We start from the raw sequence: 23,261 nt of genomic DNA, 5'->3' as shown, positions 1-23,261 counted from the left end.
ACTTTTCCCCACCCAGGGACGACTGGCTGGCTCAGTCAGGAGAGCATGTGGCTCTTGATCTCGGGGTCATGAGTTCAAGCCCCACGTTGGGCATAGAGCTTACTTTATAAGTAAGTAAAGAAAGAGAGAGAGAGAGAGAGGGAGGGAGGGAGGGAGGGAGGGAGGAAGGAAGGAAGGAAAGAAGGAAGGAAGGAAGGAAGGAAGGAAGGAAGGAAGGAAGGAAGGAAGGAGCAGAGACACATGAGGACCCGACATACCCTCACTCTGTTGGCCAAAGCATCATGTGGCTAAACCCAAAGTCCAGCAGTGGAGAAAGATCTGTCCCTCCCCGGGAGGAGTGCAGGGTGGGGCTGAGGAATTGCCACAACAACACACCTGCCAGAGCGGCTTTTTGGCGCATGTTTTATTTTTGAAAATTCCTGTTGCGTTCTCATTTTCTATTTTTGTTCTCGGAGTAACTCATTCATTTCCTTCTGAGTAATATTACTTGAAGCTTTATAGCGAAATGGAGGCTAGGTGTACCAAATAGGTTAGTCCTATTTACGTGAGTGTGGATATAGGTGATGGAGTAAAAGCTTACCTTTTTCTACAGAGAGCATGGAGGTAGGCCCGCTTTTCTTTCCCTTTCTTTCTTTCTTTCTTTCTTTCTTTCTTTCTTTCTTTCCTTTTTTTTTTTTTTTAATTTTTTTTTTGAGACAGAGAGAAACAGAGCATGAACGGGGTGAGGGTCAGAGAGAGGGAGACCCAGAACCTGAAGCAGGCTCCAGGCTCTGAGCTGTCAGCACAGAGCCCGACGCGGGGCTCGAACTCACAGACTGTGAGATCATGACCTGAGCCGAAGTCGGCCGCTTAACCGACTGAGCCACCCAGGCGCCCCTCTTTCTTTCCTTTTTAATGTTTCATTTATTTTTGAGAGAGTGCAAGTGGGGGAGGGGTGGAGAGGGGGACAGAGGATCTGAAGCAGGTTCTGTGCTGACAGCAGCCAGCCCCATATGGGGCTTGAACTCACCAACTGTGAGATCATGACCTGAGCTGAAGTCGGATGCTCAACCGACTGAGCCACCCAGGCGCCCCGGTAGGCCCACTTTTCTCTGGCCATTCCCCACCCTGGGGCAGAGTAAATGGTCATCGAGCTCCACATGAGCACAGGCTCTCACCATGGAACAAGCAACCTTAGAATAACAAAGCTGTATTTTGGTGGAAGTTACTCTGACCTCTGTCCTTAGTGGAGTGCCTTGTTGTTAGAAGGTAGAGGAAAGTAAAGTATCTTCCAGACTGAGAAGGCACTTTGAGACTGAAAAATGAAGCAAGCCATTCCATACCATTCACATGGAGTTTTATTCAGGGTCACTTAGTGACAGGGGGATCGGGTGGCCCATGATCCTGGTGCTACATAAGCTACTCTCCACGAAGTCCAGACTTTAATCCATAGCTTTTATGGAGCGAGGGGCATTGTGATGAGGTCAAGGGTAGTTATCTAAAGTGGTGCCATCTGTGCGCCAGAGGGAAGATCAGAATAAGCCTTTCTGAATTCCATTTAGGGCATGCAGTAACCTCCAAGGGGCCTGGAGCACACAAGCCCGAGGGAGGTCATTGCACAGACATGAACCAGACGGAGTCGGTATTTTCAGGTCTCCTGCACCCCTGAGCCAGTGAGTCGCTGCTGAAATTGTGAAAGTTTATTGTGGTCGATTTAATTTAAAAGACTCAGCCTTCTAAAATCTTGTTCTTATGATGCCTTGACTTGTGCCAAATCGTAGGCTTTGTCTCCATTTGTAGCTTCAGCTAAAACCATAATCACACTGTAAGCCCCTTGACAGCAGGGACAGACTCTGTCATCTCTTTAAAGGATGACAGGGTAACGGACAGTGGACTAGAGAGTGAGGGCAACGAACTCAGTCCGGGTGGACTGGGAAGGCGGCTTTGAGGAGAACATTTGAGCAGAAGCTTGGGTGGCGAGAAAAGTAGCCATGTGAGGATCTGGGCCCAGAGCCTTCCAGGCAGAAGGAACAGCAAATACAAAAGCCCTAGGCTGGGTTTTGAGGTTGGGACACGTTCAAGGAACAGAACAAAGAATGGGGAGAGTGACAGTCAGGGCCATGCAAGGCTCAGGGTAGTGAGTTTAGATTTCATCCTAAGTGTGGTAGAGCTTTTAGCGGAGAAGTGACATGAACAGAGTTTTACTTTTAAAAGATTACCCTGCGGGTCCCGGCTGGCTCAGTCAGGAGAGCACGTGATTCTTGATCTTGGGGTCGTGAGTTTGAGCCCCACATTGGGGGTAGAGTTTACTTAATTAAAAAAAAAAAAAAAGAATAAGATTACCCTGATTGTTCTTTGGACTCTAGGCTGTAAAAGAGAGGCCGGTCAGGGATACGGAAGGCTGACAAGGGTCACTGCCAGGGATGCGGTTGTAGCTCCAACAGGATTTCACATTGATTGGAAAGGGTGCCGAGGGCATGAGGTATTCAGTGTATATAGTCTTCTAGGAACTAGTATTTATTTGAGGACTTCTGTTTTCTTCTATTTGTGAAGAGGACCTAAACGAAAAGACAACAGAAAATAACGAACAACGAGAAGAGATCATTCGCCTCAAGCAAGAGAAAAGTTGCCTGCATGATGAATTGGTTTTTACTGGTAAAAATAGAAATTAATTTAAGCGATTGAATAGTTATATATTTGTAACCTAAACTTTCTGTGGTACGACCACGACAGACTGAAGGAATTACACCTCTCTCAAAATAGTAGTTTTTTGGTTTTTGGTTTTTTTAACAGCCTTTAAGGGACAGGGAGGGACCAGGCAGGGAATATTAAAGTCGTTAAAAAAAAAAAAAAAAAAAAAAAAAAAAAAGGGCGGGTGCCTGCGTGATTCAGTTAAGCGTCAGAGTTGGTTTTGGCTCAAGTCATGATCTCACGGTTCATGAGTTCGAGTCTCAGGTCGGGCTCTGGGCTGACAGTGTGGAGCCTGCTTGGGATTCTCTCTCTCTCCTTCTCTGCCCCTCTCCTGCTCTCTTTCGCTCTCTCTCTCTCTCTCTCTCTCCCAAAAATAAATAAATTTTATTTTATTTTTTCGAAATGTTTATTTTTGAGTGGGGGGAAGGGCACAGAGGGAGAGAGAATCTCAAACAAGCTCCTTGCTGCCAGCACGGAGCCCAGTGTACAGGCTCAAACCCATGAACCATGAGATCATGACCTGAGCTGAAATCAAGAGTCAGACACCCAGCCGACTGAACCACCCAGACGCCCCCTGAATAAGGAAACTTAAAAAAAAAAAAAGCAAATTTATCACTAGTTTAACTTAGGCCCCCTGAAGATAGATATAAATACTGCCTTCCACCCCCCCTCCACCACATTCTCCCACACTGCCCGCTGCATATACCCCACTAGTGTCCACTAGTTCCGACCTCTGCCTCTCCACTTCCAGCTGAGAACCACTGACGTGTAGATCTCCTCTCTGTCCTTGCCAGCCGAATTTTACTAGGCTTTCATTCTGGTAGTTTGTATGAGGAAAATCATAGAATTGGAGGTGACATTTCAAACAGAATTAATTAAATTGACATATTTGGGGCTTATTTATACACACCCTTAATGCCCTTCCTTCTAGGAGAATAAATTTCTTAAAGGGCAAAATGCATTATTAACATTTTTTCACATAAAATGAAAATTCTTAATTTTAAGGTCATGTGATTAAAGATTGGGGAAAATGCAGTTTTCTACCAGTAGAGGTCACTGTTTTCGTTATTTCTAGGATTGCTGTCTCAAAGTCATCTATTAAAAATGTATGTGTAAATGAGATATACATGTATCCTAAAGTCATATATGTATATATATAGCTTTACAGTTGAATTCAAACAATCTTTGGGTCAGCTCTTGTGTGCCAGGCACTCTGCTAGTTGCTATGAAGCTCATAGGCCCACAGAAAATCTAGTACTATACAGATGTGAACACAATGCTGTGGGAGGTCAGAGGAAGGAAGATGTTTGCAGTATATTTTAACCGTCTCCCTTTGTTTTGATTTGGCAATTTTTACTCCTACATCCTATTGTGTATTACTAGGATGCATTACGGATTATGGAATTTGTTAGATAATACTATAATAAATCCATTTTGTGAATAATTTTATTATTTTTTATGTCGATTTATTTTTAAATGTTTATTTTGTGCGGGGGGCGGGGAGGGAGGACATGAGTGGGGGAGGGGCAGAGAGAGGAGGAGAGAGAGAATCCCAAGCAGGCCCCATGCTGTCAGTGCAAAGCCCGATATGGGGCTTGACCTCATGAACCGTGAGATCATGATCTGAGCCCAAATCAAGAGTCAGACACTTAACCAACAGAGCCACCCAGGCACCCCTCCTAAGCTTATCTCTTAAATACCTTTTCTTTCTTTTCTTTTTTTTTTTTTTTATGTTTATTTATTTATTTTTGAGAGAGAGAGAGAGAGAGAGAGAGAGAGAGAGAATGAGAGAGAACACAAGCAGGGGAGGGGCAGAGAGAGAGGGAGACAGAGAATCCCAAGCGGGCTCCATGTCACTGGCGCAGAGCCTGATGCGGGGCCGGAACTCACGAACTGTGAGATCATGACCTGAGCCGAAATCAAGAGTCAGACGCTCAACTGACTGAGCCACCCAGTTTCCCCTCTTAAACACCTTTTCTAGTCATACCGCTGTCTCAAACAATTTTTGTGTGTTTAAATTATAAAAGTGAAGGAAGCCTAAAATAATTTTAAAAGGCTTAATATGATAATATCCTGTCAGATGCTGTAACTGAAAATGAACACATTTTATTTGAAGCTGGAAGATGTCTTAAGACCTCTTAAGATGTCTGTTAAGTTCAAAACTTTTTTTTGTCTCGTTGAAGATGAAGTGCTTCACATAGATGATGTGTTTCTTTGTTTTGTACATAACTGCTTATAAGAAGTTTGCAAATAAAGCGATGATGCTAGGTCATATTTCTGGGGTCCTGACTGTCTTGTAAACGAAGCCCCGTGGCATTGAGTGATTGATTGCCTAAGGTCTCCTGGTCAGTAAAAGGCAGAGCCTTGACCAGATGTGGTGGGTGCAGACTACCAGGACCCTTTCCCCTCTGGTGTCTTTCTTAGGCTGCTTGCTCAGGCAGCTACCAGCAGAGTCCGACATCTCTTTGTTTTCTGTGACCACAGAAAGAGTGGTCCCACCGCTTTGATCTCTCAGCTAAACCCAGCCATGTAGAAAAGTATCTGACCGAGCGGAACACCGATATTTACAGTAGAGTTGCCTCTTATGCACTAGTAGATTATTCTAAAGTCCGAGATTAAGGCAAAGTTCACATATATTTAAAATTACCCGTGAACTCCAAATATGGCTTTTGGTCAGGGGCCGTACTGTATGCAAAGTATCTTGAGTATCTCAAAATACTAGGAATTACACCCAGCGTGTCACAGTGCTGCTAATAATGAGAGGCAAGCGGAACTGAGCCCAGCAGAGAGAGTCACAGATCCACTGTGGGCATTACTTCCAGTCAAACTAGCTGCAATTCCTTTTTTAGTTTTTTCTTTGTGCTTATAATTGAATTCACATAAACTGAATGCAACTCTGCATAAATAGTGCAGGCGCACTGCATTTATATGCTCTCATGGTGGTGTTGACGCCTATAATGCAAAGAAATAAATTCAGAATGGAGTAGAAAAGACGTGATAGTTTCAAGCTGGCAACGTGGCTTTCACTGAACTTCTCTTCACGTTTTCCATCTTGTGCACGCGGATTACCTTTCAAAGGTGAGATGATGCTGCAGACCCATGTCGGAAGGGCTGAGCATGAGCCACGCTGGGGAGACTGGGCGGCTGTGCACAGACCTCTCTGGCTCTTTCCTGCAGCTGGTGCCCTGACCCCCAGAGCAGCTGTCCAGTGGAGTTACAGTGCGCAGCAACGCACGGGCCTGTGTCCTCACGTGGTCTTTGCGATGTCCAGATGGAAAGTGACGATAGAAACTTTTGTCCTTTTTCATGTAAAATGAAAATGTAGAAAAATGACATGTAGGAGGTGTTTTATGAAAGAACCATAGATAGAAGTTATAAATTTTTATTGAGATTGTCTCCGATTTACTTCGAATTCAATTCATGTAGTTACAGGGTCATTTTATACATTGAGTTTGAACTTCTTATAAAGTTACTGATTTTTTCTGAAGTGAAGCATTTATTGTTGATTTCTGATTTCTGTGTGAGTCACTTTATTTCTCCTTTAGTGTAATATTGTGTTGTTTTTTTTTTTCTGGTACTAGTCTTTGTATAGCACTTCAGATTCTTTTCTTCCTATGGGTTCTCAATTTACCAAGTTCTGAAACTGTTTTATTTACTTATTTATTCATTCATTCATTCATTCATTCTGTTGATAAAGGTAATATGTTTGGGTTTTTGCAATGAAAATGCATTCATAAGGTAGTCATGTAATGTGAACAAATTTTTAAAAATTAAAGTAATACATATTTTATCATGCCCCCTCCCCCAAAAAAGAGAGAAAAATAATTATTAATCCTCCCATCCAAAAAAGCTTATTTTAATATTTAATGTACTTGTTCTCAGACTTCTTATCTTTGTGTCCGTGTATCTAAACGCACAGTGTGATTTGATCATACAGTTGATACAATTCTGGATCTTTTCTTTGACTCAGCATTAATTACACTGTGAAAATTTTCAAATTTGGTGAAAGATCTAGTCAGAATCACAGAAAAAGCTCTTCCCAGCCATGCATTTTACAAATTTTAAGTTCAGGAACAGGAGGAAAATGTTACTGGAACATTAAATTTTTGGAAATGAAGAGGTTTGTGTTGATACGGCTGATGAGAAATATTTGAATAACATTTGTTGTTAAATAGCACAGAGAGAAAAAAGGAAAGATGAGTTACTTGATATTGCCAAGTCAAAGCAAGAACGTACAGACGCAGAACTACGTAATCTGAGACAGGTACGTCCCCGGTTCCCCTGCCCTTACTGTTAGGTGGGACACGTTTATAAACAAACATCAAATTAGGAAAAGCGTGTGTCTGCCGATTTTTGCTTATGGTGCTTTTAGTGTCCTAAGTACATTAAAGGTATGTCACCTTTAGCATAATCAGTAGGGTTTGGCTTATGGTAACGAAAGGTTAGGAAACCAGTTATACTAACAAATCTCAGTGCTAACATAGGAAAAATAAAAGCAAACATATTTAGCATATGTCTCTAGTCACCATCTGACGTGTTGTAGCATTTGAATGTTGACTCAATATAGTTTTATTGTCACAACTTACTTATCAATATTTATGGCAGATTTATGTAAAACAACAGAGTGATCTGCAGTTTCTTAATTTTAATGTGGAAAATTCCCAGGAATTATTACAGATATATGACTCAAAGATGGAGGAATCAAAGGTTCTGGAATCCAGGTAACCTTAGTAAGATGCTGCTAGTATGATCTTGTATATTATTTTATCGTTCAGTCTGCTTATTAAGTACTTACTGTAGGCCAGTATTGACCGTCATTCCCTAAGGGATACGGAATAAATATATAGGAGCTAGTAATCACCATTATAATCCTGTGTTGTAATGAGACCTGATCTGAGAATTTTAGGTACGATCCTGATTTAGCCACTTGATGAAAGAAATTCATTAGCATTATTTGTGCGTCTGTTGCGTACAAGGCTTCCAGCGCAAGTGGAAACCGCAGAGGTGAATCATGTCCTCTTTCAGGCGCACTTAGTGTGTAGTGTTTAGCACTCACGGGGCTGGGGGTGGGCAAAATAAAGACGCCTAGGACATAGCACTTGCCTAAAAGAAATAACGCCAGCGAATGGTATACATGACTGGAGTAGGAGTTCAGCTAGCTGAGGGTGATCTCTGATTTTAGCTGGATTTTCCTGTTTTCCTTGTTAATAGAAGGAGACACCTTTTCATACCTCTAACAAGCAGTGTAGTGTATGAATTAAATTGGTCTCTGTAAAGTTAAAATACAAATATATGAGGTGTGGTTTAATTTAACAGGCATACAGCTGCCCCCACAGTTACATTTAGTCTACTTTTCCAAGCACCAGTGTTACATGGGAGTCATGACCGGGCACAGGAATGAGGGCAGGTCCCCACCGCTGGGGGGGGGGGGGCGGGGGGGGCTGTAACCGCGCAGGTGTGGAGGCCGCCCTGCGCTCCCAGCAGCCCCTTTGCTGGTAGTTAGCAGTTGCAGCGGTGGACGTGGGGAGCGACTGTCCCTCCGGACAGTGTGACTGCTGTACTTTTCTTTTGAGGCCTTCTGCTGGGGGGGAAGGGGGGTAGTTACATTTGGCTTTGTGTCCCAGCTGTTGCTGCTGCTGCTGCTGCTACTTACCACACCAGCCCAGAGTTCTCTTGCAGGCAAGAGCCCCCATCACACTGGCTTTTTCCTTGTTTGGACCTCATTGCCCCTGGGAGGCACTTGGGCGAGATGGGTGAAGTTATTCTCTAAGAGCGTGACATGGCCTGTGCCATTCTGGAAACGTGGGGGTTGAGTTGTCTGAGGGGTCAGAATTCTACAGATCAGAATACCTGAATACACGTGACATGAAGACAGTTTAGTTAACGGTGTATCCTGTTGTATAGTGTTCTTAATCTTCATTTTATGCACACATGCCTTTCTTACTTTAGACCAGCTTTCAGTATATCGCTGTGTAAATATCTAGCAGATCAATGGGTCGGTCATGAATGCAGTATGGTAAACACATTTGGCACTTTCCACTGTATCTCTGTCCCTTGAATCTCTGTCCCCTTTCAGTCCTGGCTTTACTTCTGTTTACTGTGACACTAATAGGAAGAGGAATAACAGACCAATGAACAGGTATTTACGGAATACCTAATGTATGTTAAAGGCTGTCCTGAAGTGCCAGGAGGACTAAAAAGGCCTATACATTAAGAAATTTACAAGTCGGGGCTCCTGGGTGGCTTAGTCTGTTAAGCGTCCGACTCCGGCTCGGGTCATGATCTCACAGTTCGTGGATTTAAGCCCTACATCCGGCTCTGTGCTGACAGCTCAGAGCCTGGAGCCTGCTTTGGATTCTGTGTCTCCCTCTCTCTCTGCCCCTCCCCACCCCTGCTCTGCTCGTGCTCTGTCTCTCAAAAATACATAAACATTAAAAAAAAAACCAACTTATGAGTCTACTGAAAAGACAAGATATATACATGAAAGTTGGTGAACAATATAGTTATAATAAGAAGTTTGCTGCATGATTAGAGAATACATACAGTAAAGCAGTAACCGCAGTATAGGCAGTAAGCACGGGGGGAGTGGAAGGCAGGAAGGGAAAGTAAGCGTGTGGGCTTGCTGGTCAGAAAGACTTCCTTGAAGTCAGGTGGAAATCGGGCTCTGAAGAAAGAATACATATTCTACCTTACCTTTTCATTTCATACAAATGGGTCTTAATAGGATTTAGCTCAACTAATGGGGTTTGAGTGAAATATTTAGAATGACGGTATTAAGTGTATCTTATAACTTACGTTTTTTGTAATGCCACCGTAGCAGAGACATGTGTTTGTCAGACCTTGAGAATAACCGCCCAAAAGTCGATATTAAGAGAGAGAAAAATCAGAAGTCACTGGTTAAAGACCCAAAATTTGAGACCACGTTGGTTCAGCAAAATAGGTCAGACAAGAGCCCTTGTGATGTATGCAAAGAGAAGAGACTACAGGTTAATACTTCATTTGGGGGGAAAAGTGTAATTGCTTTCTCATCTCTATTTACAAAAGACTTGCTGGAGAAGCAAAAGTCTTGGTCTCTGGGAGGAAAAATGCCGATGGAAGCCGAAAACAAAAGTACATTTTGCAAGATCCATGCAAAGTCACCAAAAGGGAATGGGATAGAGATTCAGAATGAAGAGAAACAACTCTTGGAAACATCAATGTCCTTATCTGATGAGAAACAGTGGCATGATGTTAACGTGTACCTGGGCCTGGCCAGCTGTTCTGGGGCAAAACAACCGGAAAAGTTGAATGTCGAATGTCAAGATGACATGGAAAGGTCTGGAGTCTCCTGTTGCCATAAAAACGAAGCTTGTTTGGGGGAAAGTGACATATGGGAATCCAAGTGCTGCCACCCGAGTAACTTCATAATCGAGGCACCAGGCCACATGTCTGACGTGGAATGGATGAGTATCTTCAAGCCTTCCAAAGTGCAAAGAATCGTTCGCCACAAATCCGTGTGTACTTGTGCAGAAAGTGCCAGCAGACGGAAATACAACTCCTCCACGAGGTTAGTGATGTTGGCATTGTTAACCCCCGGGGACCCCACATGCTGTGCTTGGAAATGGAAAGGGCATTAGCCACTCGACGCTCACTGGGAAGCAGAGAGCAGTGTTTGCAAACAGAAATCACGTCTGGGGCCAAACGGTTACTCTCTTCATCAGCACATAGTCGAGTTTCTGATTGTGCAAAGAGACCCTATTAGATTCCAGTGAAAAGTTTGTACCTAGGACTGCTTCTGAGGCAAAGGGTTTGTTTGAAAACAAAGCCAGTTGTCATGAGTTGGGCAAATTTTTTTTTTTTTTTTTTTTTTTTTAAAGCTAACAGTAGGTCACTTTACGGAGCAGAATGCCGCTCTGGAGCATTCCTCACCCCTGGATCCCGTGTGAATCGATAAGCTGTTTTTCTGCAGAGATTACATTCCCTAGACCACAGATAAGAATTTCGCCTCCACTTGCCCCCCCAACCCCCCAGTGACATATGTCCGTATCCAACTGCTTCTGCCCTTGTGTTCATTTTACATTTCCCAAACCTTCTCACTTTTTGAAATCATGCAAGAAAAATAATATTTGTACATAACAAGCTGAGAAAGGTTAATTTTTTTTTAAGAGAAGAAAATGGATTAGTCATTAGCATATGCTGCATTATTCAGGCTCATCTTATCGTTAGACTTGCTGAATCTTGGGGCGCCTGGGTGGCTCAGTTGGTTAAGCATCCAACTTCGGCTCAGGTCATGATCTTGCGGTTCCTGGGTACAAGCCCTGCATCAGGCTCTGTGCTGGCAGCTAAGAGCCTGCTTTGGATTCTCTGTGCCCCTCTCTATCTCTCTCTGTGCCCCTCCCCAGCTTGTGCTCTCTCCCTCAAAAATAGAGAAACATAAAAAAAACTTGCAGAATCTTGTGGTTGAGGGGTGCTATAATAATGTCTGAAATTAAAAAAAACATTTTTGGGGGGAGGGGTAGGAGGGAGAGAGGGGGGAGAGAGAGAGAGAGAGAGACAGGAGAGAGAGAGAATCCCAAGTAGACTCCATGCTCAGTATGGAGCCTGATGCAGGGCTTGATCCCATGACCCTGAGATACGACCTGTGCTGAAGTTGAGAGGTGGACCCTCCATCGACTGAGCCACCCAGGTGCCCCAATGTGTGCAATTAAAAAAATTTTTCAGTGTTTATTTATTTTTGAGAGAGAGAGACAGAGCATGAGCAGGTGAAGGGCAGAGAGAGAGGGAGACACACAATCTGAAGCAGGCTCCAGGCTCCGAACTGTCAGCACAGAGCCCAAAGTGGGGCTTGAACCCATGAACCATGAGATCATGACCTGAGCTGAAGTCAGACACTCAACCAACTGAGCCACCCAGGCACCCCTGCAATTTTTAAATAAAACCTAGCTCTTTGTTCTTAAATTACAGAAAGAATGAAGTTTCTATATTGAGAGCCTTATTTCAGTCATCACGCTGACTTTCATAGGACTTTATGATTAAAATTTCTTTCTGGTAATTTCATTATTTGGATTTTTCCTTGGCCCTTTTAGAAGCCTAAGTCATTTAAAAATCATACATGAGGTTCTGGGTGGCTCAGTAGTTAAGCATATGGCTCTTGACTTCAGCTCAGGTCGTGATCTTATGGTTCATGGGTTCAAGCCCCATGTCGGGCTCTGCCCTGGCAGTGTGGAGCCTGCTTGGGATTCTCTCTCTTCCTCCCTCTCTCTATCCCTCTGTCTGTCCCTCTCCCTCTTGCATGCTCTGTCTCTCTCTCAAAATAAATAAACAAAAAAAATCATACAGATAGTTATTGTCTGTTGTGAAATTTTAAAGTAAAATGGTGGTGCCACTCAAAGTTATCTATTTGTATTTGTTTTTCACAGATTTTCTTTAAATAATTGCAAGTTATCAGTAGAAAGTTATCTATTTGTGTTTGTTTTTCACAGATTTTCTTTAAATAATTGCAAGTTATCAGTAGAGCACAACTGTGCATTTTCACTGCTGAGCGAAGAATGCACATAGATTACGGGGAAAGTTTATTGTAGTTTTTTTTAATGTTTGTTGAGTGCATGGTTTAACAACATTATTTAAAAAAAAATTTTTAAGTTTATTTATTTATTTCGGGTGGAGGGAGAGAGAGCATGTGCGTGCACACAAAAGGGGAGGGGCAGAGAGAGGGAGAGCCAGAATCCCAAGCAGGCTGCGCACTGTCAGCATAGAGCCTAGTGCGAGGCTCGAACCCACAAACTGTGGGATCATGACCTGAGCCAAATCGAGAGTCGGGCACTTACCCAATCAAGCCACCCAGGTGCCCCTTCTTTTTTTTTTTTTTTTTTTTTTTTGAGAGAGAGAGCGTGAGCAGGGGAGAGTGGCAGAGGGAGAGAGAATCCTATTTAGGCTCTGTGCTCAGCCCCTATGTTAGGTTTAAGAGCGCAGTGGACATATATGAAATTTAACGTAGGAAAGAAATTCAAATTTAAATTTGGAGTTTTCTTTCAAGACCCTTTTGACCTCCCTGGTTTGAAATACTTGACAGGACTCATGCTGCCAGCAGAGGGGCGGTGCCCACACGTCACCTGACAAATGCGTGGCTAAACACAGAAGATAATTATGTTCTCCCTTAGAGTATAAGCACTTACTGTGTACCTACTTTATTATCGGGCTGAATGCTCCCGTTTGTTCCACCATCCCATGCCAGCCAGACCACGGGGGGGTTACCTGTGGAGCGAGAAGCCACGGGCAGCCTGCTCCTCTTCGGTTACAGGGCACGTGGGAGGAAGGGGTGCCAGCTTTTGCCATTCATTCTGCTTTGAGCCCAAACTCTAATATCCTACCCCGAAGCTTGGCTACACGGCTCTGTTCTCCCGATACCGACGGCCTGCAGAAGCATGAAGAGCCACACGGTGCTGTCCGACTCTCACAAAAGGGTTGGACTTTTAAAAACCATTAACAAAAATCAACTTCACAAACCAAAAACCCAAAATTTTCACGAGTTTAACCTGTGTTAATTTTTCCCCTCCCTTTTGGATGATTTTCCTTCTTTCTTTTCTCTTTTCTTTTCTTTTCTTTTTTCTCTTTTCTTTTCTTTTCTTTTCTTTTTTCTTTTCCTTCCCTTCCCTTCCCTTCCCTTCCCTTCCCTTCCCTTCCCTTCCCTTCCCTTCCCTTCCCTTCCTTTCCCTTCTCTTCTTTCTTTTTGGAAGGGGGATGGAAATTCCCTATTCTGTTGTTACCCTCTAAGAATTCTGTTTTAATTCTGACTGCAAAGGGTATGCATTAATTGATAATATTCTACTCAATTATTCTCTTCAAATCTCTAATGTTCTACTCAAACTTGAGCTTCTTCATTAAAAAGAAAAACAACTTTTTTCCTGTTGAGATAGTTTGAAGCGTAAGAGTATTGGTGACGCATGTTTGCTACCACTTTAAGATGTCTGTCCCGTTTGGTTTTATTGTTTGTAGTGAGCTGTTTGCCATCCAGCATTCCCACTGTTTGGGTGCTTCAAAAGCTGCGGCACAAGAGGATGAGAGATTGATAGAGACAGGGCCCTCTTCTGATACAAAGAACTCACCTAAGATTTTGTTATTCAACAAAGAGGCACCATTGTCCAATGAGAAGGTTTGTATTTTGCTTAGAGATACCCAACTCATTCAAGCAAGACTTCTCCCCAGCATGCTTTTAATTTTCCTGTAGCACTGTGGTTCGTGTGCTTAATTTTGGTCATTCTTCAGGGTTGTTTTTTTGTTTTTTGTTTTTTTTCTAAACTATGGGACTTTAATTATATCATTTAACTGAAGTCACAGTTACTCACCTTCTATTTCCTTTAAATATTATTCTATAGGGGTGCCTCAGTGGCTCAGTTCGTTAAGTGTATGACTCTTGGTTTCGGCTCAGGTCATGATCTCACTGTTCATGAGTTCAAGCCCCACAACAGACTCATGCCGACAGTGTGGAGCCTGCTTGGGATTTTCTCTCTTTCTTTGTCTCTCTGTCTCGTCTCTCTCTGCTCCTCCCCACGCTCACACATGTGCTCTCTCTCTCTCTCAAAATAAATTTTAAAAAACATAAAAAATAAATGTTATTCTATAGAGTTAACTCCAGGCCAGATGTCCCTCAGGCCCTCCTGGTGACTGGTAGATACATACATATTACATATATATGTGCATACACATATTTTAAATACAACAAAAAAGACTGTAACAAGCAATTGTGCACCTACATTCACATTTGACATGCTTACCTTTGTGACATTTGTTTTATTTTTCTTGTTCAAGAAATGAAATACTACAGATAAAGCGTGGGTCCCACGTGCCTTCTCCCCTCGCCCACTCCCCCCACCAGTTAACCACTATCCTGAAGTTGCATTCATGCTTTTTCTTATGCTTTTACTATTTAAAAACATATATTTAAACATTACATAATGTTTTGTGTGTATTTAAAATGTGTGTAAGTGGTAAAAGACTGTCTCTATCCTTTTGCGATGATTTTTCCAACTGTGTGAATATTTTGTGACATTTATCCATGCTGATACTTGAAGACTTAGTCCCTTCATTTTGACTGCTGATCAATATGTAGTCTATTGATTGAATAAGTCAGTTTGTTCATGCCCCTCCTGACGGTCAGTGAGGTTGTTACTGCACTGTCACTGTCACACATGAGCCGGTGCCTTCACCATAAATGGGATCAGCGTTACAGCTCTGTCAGAGTGAAAATAAGTTGAAGTGAACTTAATTACTTCTGGCTTTACTTGGGGGAGAGAACAGGCTATGAAACTGATCTGGGTTCACGTCCTTGTTTTGCTTTGTCTTAGCTCAATGACCTCAGTAAAGTTATTTACTTTCTTTGAGCCTCAGTTTCTTCATTTGCAAATATGCAATAATAACATTACACTTGCTTGGCCTAAATGAGATATTTTAGGGCCTGGCCCCTAATGGGTATTTGATGGGTGTTCTCTTTGTTAAAACTTGACCATACTAAGTGTTGACTAGAATCTGGAGCAACCGGGACTTTCATTCACTGGCGGTGGGAAAAGAAAATTCACTTTGAAGAGCACTTGGGTAGTTTCTTAAAAAATTAAATATACATGTACCATATGACCCAGCTATTCCACTAGAGAAATGGAAACACGTCCATACAAAGACTTGCACGTGAATACTCAAGCAGCTTTATTTGTATTAACTGAAAAACTGGAAACAACCCAAATATACATCAGTAGGTGAATAGACAAAATGATGCCCGCATGCAGTGAGGTACTTCTCAGGAGTACAAAGGCATAAACTACTTACGATACACAGCACAGGTGAATCTCAAGATGATTATGCTGAGTGAAAGATGCCACATAGACAAAAATATGAATGTGTTTATATAAAATTCCAGAAAAGGCAAACTAGTCTCTGGTGACAGAAGACAGATCAGTGTTGGCTGGGAATGGGTGGACCGACTCCAGCAGGAATTCCCAGGGGGCATAGGTTTGCTTCCCTGTCCGTCGTGGGTGTGGTGTCAGGGCTGTGTACATAGGTAAAGCTCAGCATATTATGTAGCTTAATTGCATAGTTTTTTAAAACATTTATTTTTGAGACAGAGACAGAACGCGAGTGGGGGAGGGGCAGGGAGAAAGGGAGACCGAATCCGAAGCAGGCTTCAGGCTCTGAGCTGTCAGCACAGAGCCCAATGCAGGGCTTGAACTCACAGGCCACAAGATTATGACCTGCGCTGAAGTCGGACGCCCAACCGACTGAACCACCTAGATACCCCAACTTAATTGTGTAGTTAATTATATGTTGATTATACCTCAAAGCTGTTAATTTTTAAACATTTGTTTAAATGTTTATTTTTGAGATAGAAACAGCACAAGTAGGGGAGAGGCAGAGAGAGACGGAGACACAGAATCCGAAGCAGGCTCCAGGCTCTGAGCTGTCAGCACAGAGCCCAACGCAGGGCTTCAACTCATGAGATCATGACCTGAGCTGAAGTCAGACACTTACCCGACTGAGGCCCCAGGTGCCCCTCAGACATGTTAATTTTTTTAAAGCTGTTAGTATGAGAGGAAATATTAGTTACTACCTTTTCAGTTCTTGTAAACTTTTTTTCAGGGTTGGTACCTATTTTTTGAGGCAGTATATATATATTACATGCTTATGTTGTCCATATATATGTATACATTTGTGTGTGTGTGTGTATGTGTGTGCACGCGCACCTGCTCACACACACAGATATATTCACTCAGCAGGTATTTATTAAATGTCTTCTAAATCCAGGTCAGTAGTGATCATCTTTGTTCCTGGAACATCAGACTTCACTTTTCTTAGCAAAAAAATAGTCTAGGTACTTTCAAGAGTGGTTGTCATGCTAAAACTTTAGATCCCAAAGTTGAAAATTAAACAAGAACAAATTAAGGCACATATCCACATATTTTTATATTATTTGTTTAAAAATTTTTAACGTTTATTTATTTTTGAGAGAGAGAGAGACTGAGCACCAGCAGGGGAGGGGCAGACAGAGAGGGAGACACAGAATCTGAAGCAGGCTCCAGGCTCTCAGCTGTAAGCACAGATCCCGACTCGGGGCTCAAACTCACAAACAGTGAGATCATGACCTGAGCTCGTACGCTTAACTGACTGAGCCACCCAGGTGCCCCTTAAAAGCTTACAAGCGTTTAATGTTAAAATTACATTTTGCAAGTATTTTGACATACTAATGAGCATGGTAATTATGACTTTGGAAAGTTAATTTAGGAGAGTTAAACAATGCCTAGGATTTTTGTTTTTTTAAAGATTTTATCTTTAAGTAATCTCTACACCCAGTGTGGGGCTCGAACTTACAACCCCAAGATCAAGAGTTGCACGCTCTACCTACTGAGACAGCCAGGGGCCCCAGCCTAGGATTCTTTTTATCGCATGGATGTTACTTAATTAGTTGTAAGGTCTGTTGAAGTCAAATTATTTAGCAAAGTAGGTTCTAAGAAATAAATGGAATTTGGTTCTTGTAGTATTTCATGTCCAGCTTTGATATGTAATGCCTAAAGTCAAAGAAACATTAGTGGGTGGTTAACATTTGTGTTTATCACACTGTGCTTGTAAACATAAACATCTCAAAACCCTTCTTGATTTCTTGAATGCGTACGTTGTGTTGTCTTCCCAGGACGACTTTTCGCCCACAAGCAAGCTCCAGCGTTTGCTGGCAGAGTCTCGGCAGATGGTTACGGACCTGGAGTTGAGTACTCTGCTCCCCATCAGCTCTGAGAGTTTCAGCAGCAGTGCCAATAAGGTATGTGGTTACTTTTCCTTTGACCCCTCTGTGTATCCGAATACTCCACTGAGTACTCTCGCGCAGACGTCACTGGTCGGGCATCCCTTTCTGTTAGAAGGAAAGTTCCTGTATGTCTCTGAGACAGAGAGGTAGCACACTGGCTTCGAGGACGAGGGAAAATTCACACAAAAAAGTCACTGTGCCCCAACTTCCTCTTTCTAATTACCTGGGCGTATGAATATAAATTCTTGGGATATAAGATTATATATTTTACTATAGAAAACTTCAAATACAGAAGTAGGAAGAATATTAAAATCATAGGCCTTCAACGTTCTGTCATTTTTGTTTTATCTTCCCCTATCCATACATGTTTTCTTAGCATTTTGAAGCAAATCCTAGACATCATATCATTTCACTCATAAAAACTTCATTATGTGGGGTACCTGGGTGGCTCAGTCGGTTAAGCGTCCAACTTCGGCTCAGGTCATGATCACGGTTCATGAGTTCGAGCCCCGCATTGGGCTCTCTGCCGTCAGTGCAGAGCCTGCTTCGGATCCTTTGTCTACCTCTCTCTCTGCCCCTACCCCACTCGCACTCTCCCTCTATCTCAAAAGTAAATGAATATTAAAAACAACAACAACAACAACAAGAGAAAACAAACAAAAATACTAACTCAGGGACACCTGGGTGGCTCAGTAGGTTAGGCATCCAACTTCTGCTCAGGTCATGATCTCAAAGTTTGTGGGTTCAAGTCCTGCATCAGGCTGTGTCCTGACAGCTCAGAGCCTGGAGCCTTCTTTGGATTCTGTGTCTCCCTCTTTCTCTGGCCCTCTCCCGCTGTATCTTTATCTCTCTTTCAAAAATAAACATTAAAAAAATTTTTTAAAAACTTTATTATGTATCTTTCACAGATAAGGATTAAAAAAAAATAGTTTTAACACTGTCATACCCAGCCAAGTTAACAATAACTTGTTAATATCAACCTAATGACTAGACCATGTTAAGTTTTCCCCATTAATCTAAAAAATGCCCTTTTACTCTTTATTTAAATCAACCAAGGTCCATACTTGGCATTTGGATATATCCTTTAAAGTCTCTCTTGGGGCGCCTGGGTGGCTCAGTCGGTTAGGAGTCCGACTTCAGCCCAGGTCACGATCTTGCGGTCCGTGAGTTTGAGCCCCGCGTCGGGCTCTGGGCTGATGGCTCAGAGCCTGGAGCCTGCTTCCGATTCTGTGTCTCCCTCTCTCTCTGCCCCTCCCCCGTTCATGCTCTGTCTCAAAAATAAATAAACGTTAAAAAAAAAAAGATTAAAAAAAAAAAGTCTGTCTTAAGAGGCACCTGGCTGGTTCAGTCAAAAGAGCACACTACTCCTGATCTCAGGCTCATGAGTTCGAGCCCCACATTGGGTGTAGAGTTTACTAAATAATAAATAAATAAATAAATAAATAAATAAATAAATAAATAAATAGAAATAAAGTCTCAATCACTGGCAGGTCCTTCACCATCTTCCTTCCTCCCTTTTCTTCTTCCTCTTTCTTCTTCTCCTTCTCCCTTTGTTTTTTTTTTTTTTTTTTTCTTGCCATTTAGTTGTGGAAGAAACACTGGGTGATTTGTCCTGTAGAATTTCCCGCATTCTGGATCTTGCTGATTGTCCTCATTGTTATTTAACACATTCCTGTGTCCTCCATGATTCCTAAGAACTGGTATTTAGATCTAGTGACTTGGTTAGACTTGGGATCAATTTGGTGTTTTCCTTTTGGCATCACTGCCTCACTGGCGATGCTGCCTGCTGCCTACTCCATCGCATCAGGAGGACCCGGATCTCTGGTTGTGCCACCTGTGGATGTAAAGGTTCATTGGAAGTTCAAGAGTTGGTCAGCCCGAGCTTTTATATTTATAAAGTTCACTTAATGATTTTAGCATTCTTTGATTACTGTTACTTAGAGCTATTATTTCATTAGCAGTTGCAACATACTCATTCTAAATCTGTCATTCTTTTGGGGGAGTGTTTTACATGTTAATTTTAACTGCTTTTTCTGAGCCCGGTAACATTTCAGTAGCAATGATGTAAGTTGGTTTGTGGATTTTATAGCCTTAATATAAATAGTGAAAAGAGCATTGAACTTGAAATCGGGATACTGGGGTTCCAGTTTCCTAATCTGTAAAATAAGAGCTTAGAACTGAGGCTTTAAATTTAAGATTCCAGGTACATTACTTGGGTGTGCTGTGTGCATAAAGATATATGAAAGCCACGGAGTTAAACTTCTTTGTGTCCCTGACCAAAAAACTAAAATAAAAAAAGGTCTGTACGAACACTGAAATACTTCTTTTAAAATCGGCTTTGTACGAGGTAAAAGATCTATACGCTGAAAACCATAGAAAGATTATGAAAGAAACTGAAGAAGACACAAAGAAATGGAAAAACATTCCATTCTTATGGATTGGAAGAACAAATATTGTTAAAATGTTGATACTACCCTAAGCATCTACACATTCAACGCAATCCCTATCAAAATGATACCAGCATTCTTCACAGAGTTAGAACAAACAATCCTAAAATTTGTATGGCACCACAAATGACCCTGAATAGCTAAAGCAATGTTGGAAAAGAAAACCAAAGCTGGAGGCATCACAATTCTGGACTTCAAGATGTATTACAAAGCTGTACTCATCAAGACACTATGGTACTGGCACAAAAACAGACACATAGATCAATGGAAAAGAATAGAGAACCCAGAAATGGACCCATAAATATATGGCCAACTAGTCTTCGACAAAGCAGGAAAGAGTATCTAATGGAAGAAAGACAGTCTCTTTAGCAAATGGCGCTGGGAGAACTGGACAGCAACATGCAAAAGAATGAAACTGGCACCAAGAACCATAAAATATCTAGGAATAAACCTAACCAAAGAGGCAAGAAATCTACACACTGAAAACCATAGAAAGCTTATGAAAGAAATTAAAGAAGACACAAAAAATGGAAAAATATTCCATGCTCATGGATTGGAAGAACTTTTATTGTTAAAATGTCAATACTGGGGCACCTGGGTGGCTCACTCGGTTAAGCGGCCGACTTCGGCCCAGGTCATGATCTTGCGGTCTGTGAGTTCGAGCCCCACGTCGGGCTCTGTGCTGACAGCTCAGAGCCTGGAGCCTGTTTCAGATTCTGTGTCTCCCTCTCTCTGACCCTCCCCCGTTCATGCTTTGTCTCTCTCTGTCTCAAAAATAAATAAATGCTAAAAAATAAATAAATAAATAAATAAATAAATAAAATGTCAATACTGCCCAAAGCAATCTACATATTCAATGCAATCCCTATCAAAATAACATCGGCATTCTTCACAGAGCTAGAACAAACAATCCTAAAATTTTTATGGAACCAGAAAAGACTCCGAATAACCAAAGCAATCTTGAAAAAGATAACTGAAGCTGGAGGCATCACAATCCTGGACTTCAAGCTATACTCCAAAGCTGTCATCATCAAGACGGTATGGTACTGGTGCAAAAACAGACACTCAGATCAATGGAACAGAATAGAGAACCCAGAAATGGACCTACAAATGTATGGCCAACTAATCTTTGACAAAGTAGGAAAGACTATCCAATGGAATAAAGACAGTCTCTTTAGCAAGTGGTGCTGGGAAAACTGGGCAGAGACATGCAGAAGAATGAACCTGAACCACTTTCTTATACCATACACAAAAATAAACTCAAAATGGATGAAATACCTAAATGTAGACAGGAAACCATCAAAATCTTATAGGAGAAAATAGGCAGCAACCTCTTTGATTTAGGCCACAGCAACTTCTTACTTGACATGTCTCCAGAGGCAAGAGAAATAAAAGCAAAAATGGCCTCACTTCTGCACAGCAAAGGAAACCATCAACAAAACTAAAAGGCAACTGACAGAGGGGCGCCTGGGTGGCTCGGTTGGTTAAGTTTCTGACTTCCGCTCAGGTCATGATCTTGTGGTTTGTGAGTTTGACCCCTGCATCCGGCTCTTTGCTGTAAGCACAGAGCCTGCTTTGGATCCCTCCCCTGCCCTGTCCTTCTTTTTCTCTTTCAAAAATAAATAAACATTTAAAAAAAAAATAGGCAACCGATGGAATGGGAGAAGATATTTGCAAATGACATAATGGATAAGGGTTAGTATCCAAAATCTATAAAGAAGCCACCAAACTCAATACCCCAAAAACTAATCCAGTGAAGAAATGGGCAGAAGACATGAATAGACACTTTTCCAAAGAAGACATCCGGATGGCTAACAGACACATGAAAAGATGCTCAACATCACTCATCATCATGGAAATACAAATCAAAACTACAATGACATACATCCTCACACCTGTCAGAGTGGCTAAAATTAACAATTCAGGAAACAACAGATGTTGGTGAGGAACCTTTTGCACTGTTGGTGGGAATGCAAACTGGTGCAGCCACTCTGGAAAACAGTATGAAGGTTCCTCAGAAAATTAAAAATAGAACTACCGTACAACTCAGCAACTGCACTACTAGGATTTTATCCAAAGTATACAAAAGTATATAAAAATGCTGATTTGAAGGGGCACATGCACCCCAATGTTTATAGCAGCGCTATCAACAATAGCCAAATTATTTATGGAAAGAGCCCAAATATCCATTGACTGATGAATGGATAAAGAAGATGTGGTATGTATACACACACACACACACACACACGTGCGTGCGCGCAAGCGCGTGATGGAATATTACTTGGCAATGAAAAAGAATGAAATCCTGCCATTTACAACAATGTGGATGGAAATGGAGGGCATTATGCCAAGTGAAATAAGTCAGAAAAAGACGTATCATATGATTTTGCTCATACGTAGAATTTGAGAAACTCAACAGATGAACATAGCAGAAGGGAACATAGCAGAAGGAAAGGAAAAATAAGATAAAACAGAGGGAGGCAAACCATAAGAGACTCCTAAATACAGAGAACAAACTGAGGGCTGCTGGAAGGTGTGGGGGATGGGTTAAATGGGTGAGGGGCATGAAGGAGGGCACTTTTCGGGATGAGCACTGGGTATTACATGTAAGAGATGAATTATTGGATTCTACTCCTTAGCCAACTGAGCCACCCAGGCGCCCCTCACTGGATTCTACTCCTGAAGCCAAGACTATCCTGTATGTTAACTAACTTGAATTTAAAAAATGAAATAAAATAAGATCAACTTTGTAGACTTTAATGCCTAAGTACTTACTCCTTAATGAAAACCAACACAGATCGTTAGTTCAGTAAGTTTAGATAAATGTGTATACACTCATTTAACCAATATCCCAGTCAAGATATAGAACATTTCCATCACCCCAGAAAGTTCCCTCATGTTCTTTGGCGTGGACTCCCCCTTTCCCCTACTCCAGGGAGCTACTGCTCTGATTTTGATCATGGAAGAATAGTTGGCCTATTCTAGAACTTCATATAAATGCAGTCATATGGTATGTACTCTTTGTCTAGCTTCTTCCAATAGAACTATTTTGAGATTTGTCCATGTTGTTGTGTATACTGGTACTTCACTCCTTTTTATTGCCGATCAGTATTCCATTGTATGACGAGACCACAGTTTGTTTATTCACCTGTTGATGGGACACGTGGGTTGTTTGCAGTTTGGGGCTATTACGAATAAAGCTGCTATGAACATTTTTTATATAAACCTTTTGTAAAATGGAAATATGTTTTTATTTCTCTAAGGAAAATACCTAGAAATAGAATCACTAGTTATAGGACAGGTGCATGCTTAACTTTTTAATAAACTGCCAAAGTGTTTTTCAGGGTGGTTTGTACCATTTGCATCCCTGCCAGCAGTGT

At 41.8% G+C, this 23,261-nt stretch overlaps 1 protein-coding gene across 4 annotated transcripts in view; it reads left to right on the top strand.

The window, feature by feature from the left end:
- Positions 1-23,261, top strand: part of CCDC62 (coiled-coil domain containing 62) — a 44,103-nt gene that overhangs the window by 11,152 nt on the left and 9,690 nt on the right. For 3 of the 4 annotated variants that reach the window (XM_042962352.1, XM_042962353.1, XM_042962351.1), the window contains 6 exons: positions 2,533-2,634; positions 6,846-6,934; positions 7,276-7,391; positions 9,488-10,216; positions 13,645-13,801; positions 17,324-17,449. In XM_042962352.1, the coding sequence (XP_042818286.1) occupies positions 2,533-2,634; positions 6,846-6,934; positions 7,276-7,391; positions 9,488-10,216; positions 13,645-13,801; positions 17,324-17,449 (1,319 nt within the window). The remainder of the gene's footprint in view (positions 1-2,532; positions 2,635-6,845; positions 6,935-7,275; positions 7,392-9,487; positions 10,217-13,644; positions 13,802-17,323; positions 17,450-23,261) is intronic. The other variant, XM_042962354.1, reaches the window with a different exon arrangement.

This window comes from Panthera tigris, chromosome D3, assembly GCF_018350195.1.
Source record: "Panthera tigris isolate Pti1 chromosome D3, P.tigris_Pti1_mat1.1, whole genome shotgun sequence".
In the NCBI taxonomy this organism is placed as follows: domain Eukaryota; kingdom Metazoa; phylum Chordata; class Mammalia; order Carnivora; family Felidae; genus Panthera; species Panthera tigris.
Note: the sequence above shows the minus strand (reverse complement) of the source record. Positions and strands in the feature narration are given on the sequence as shown.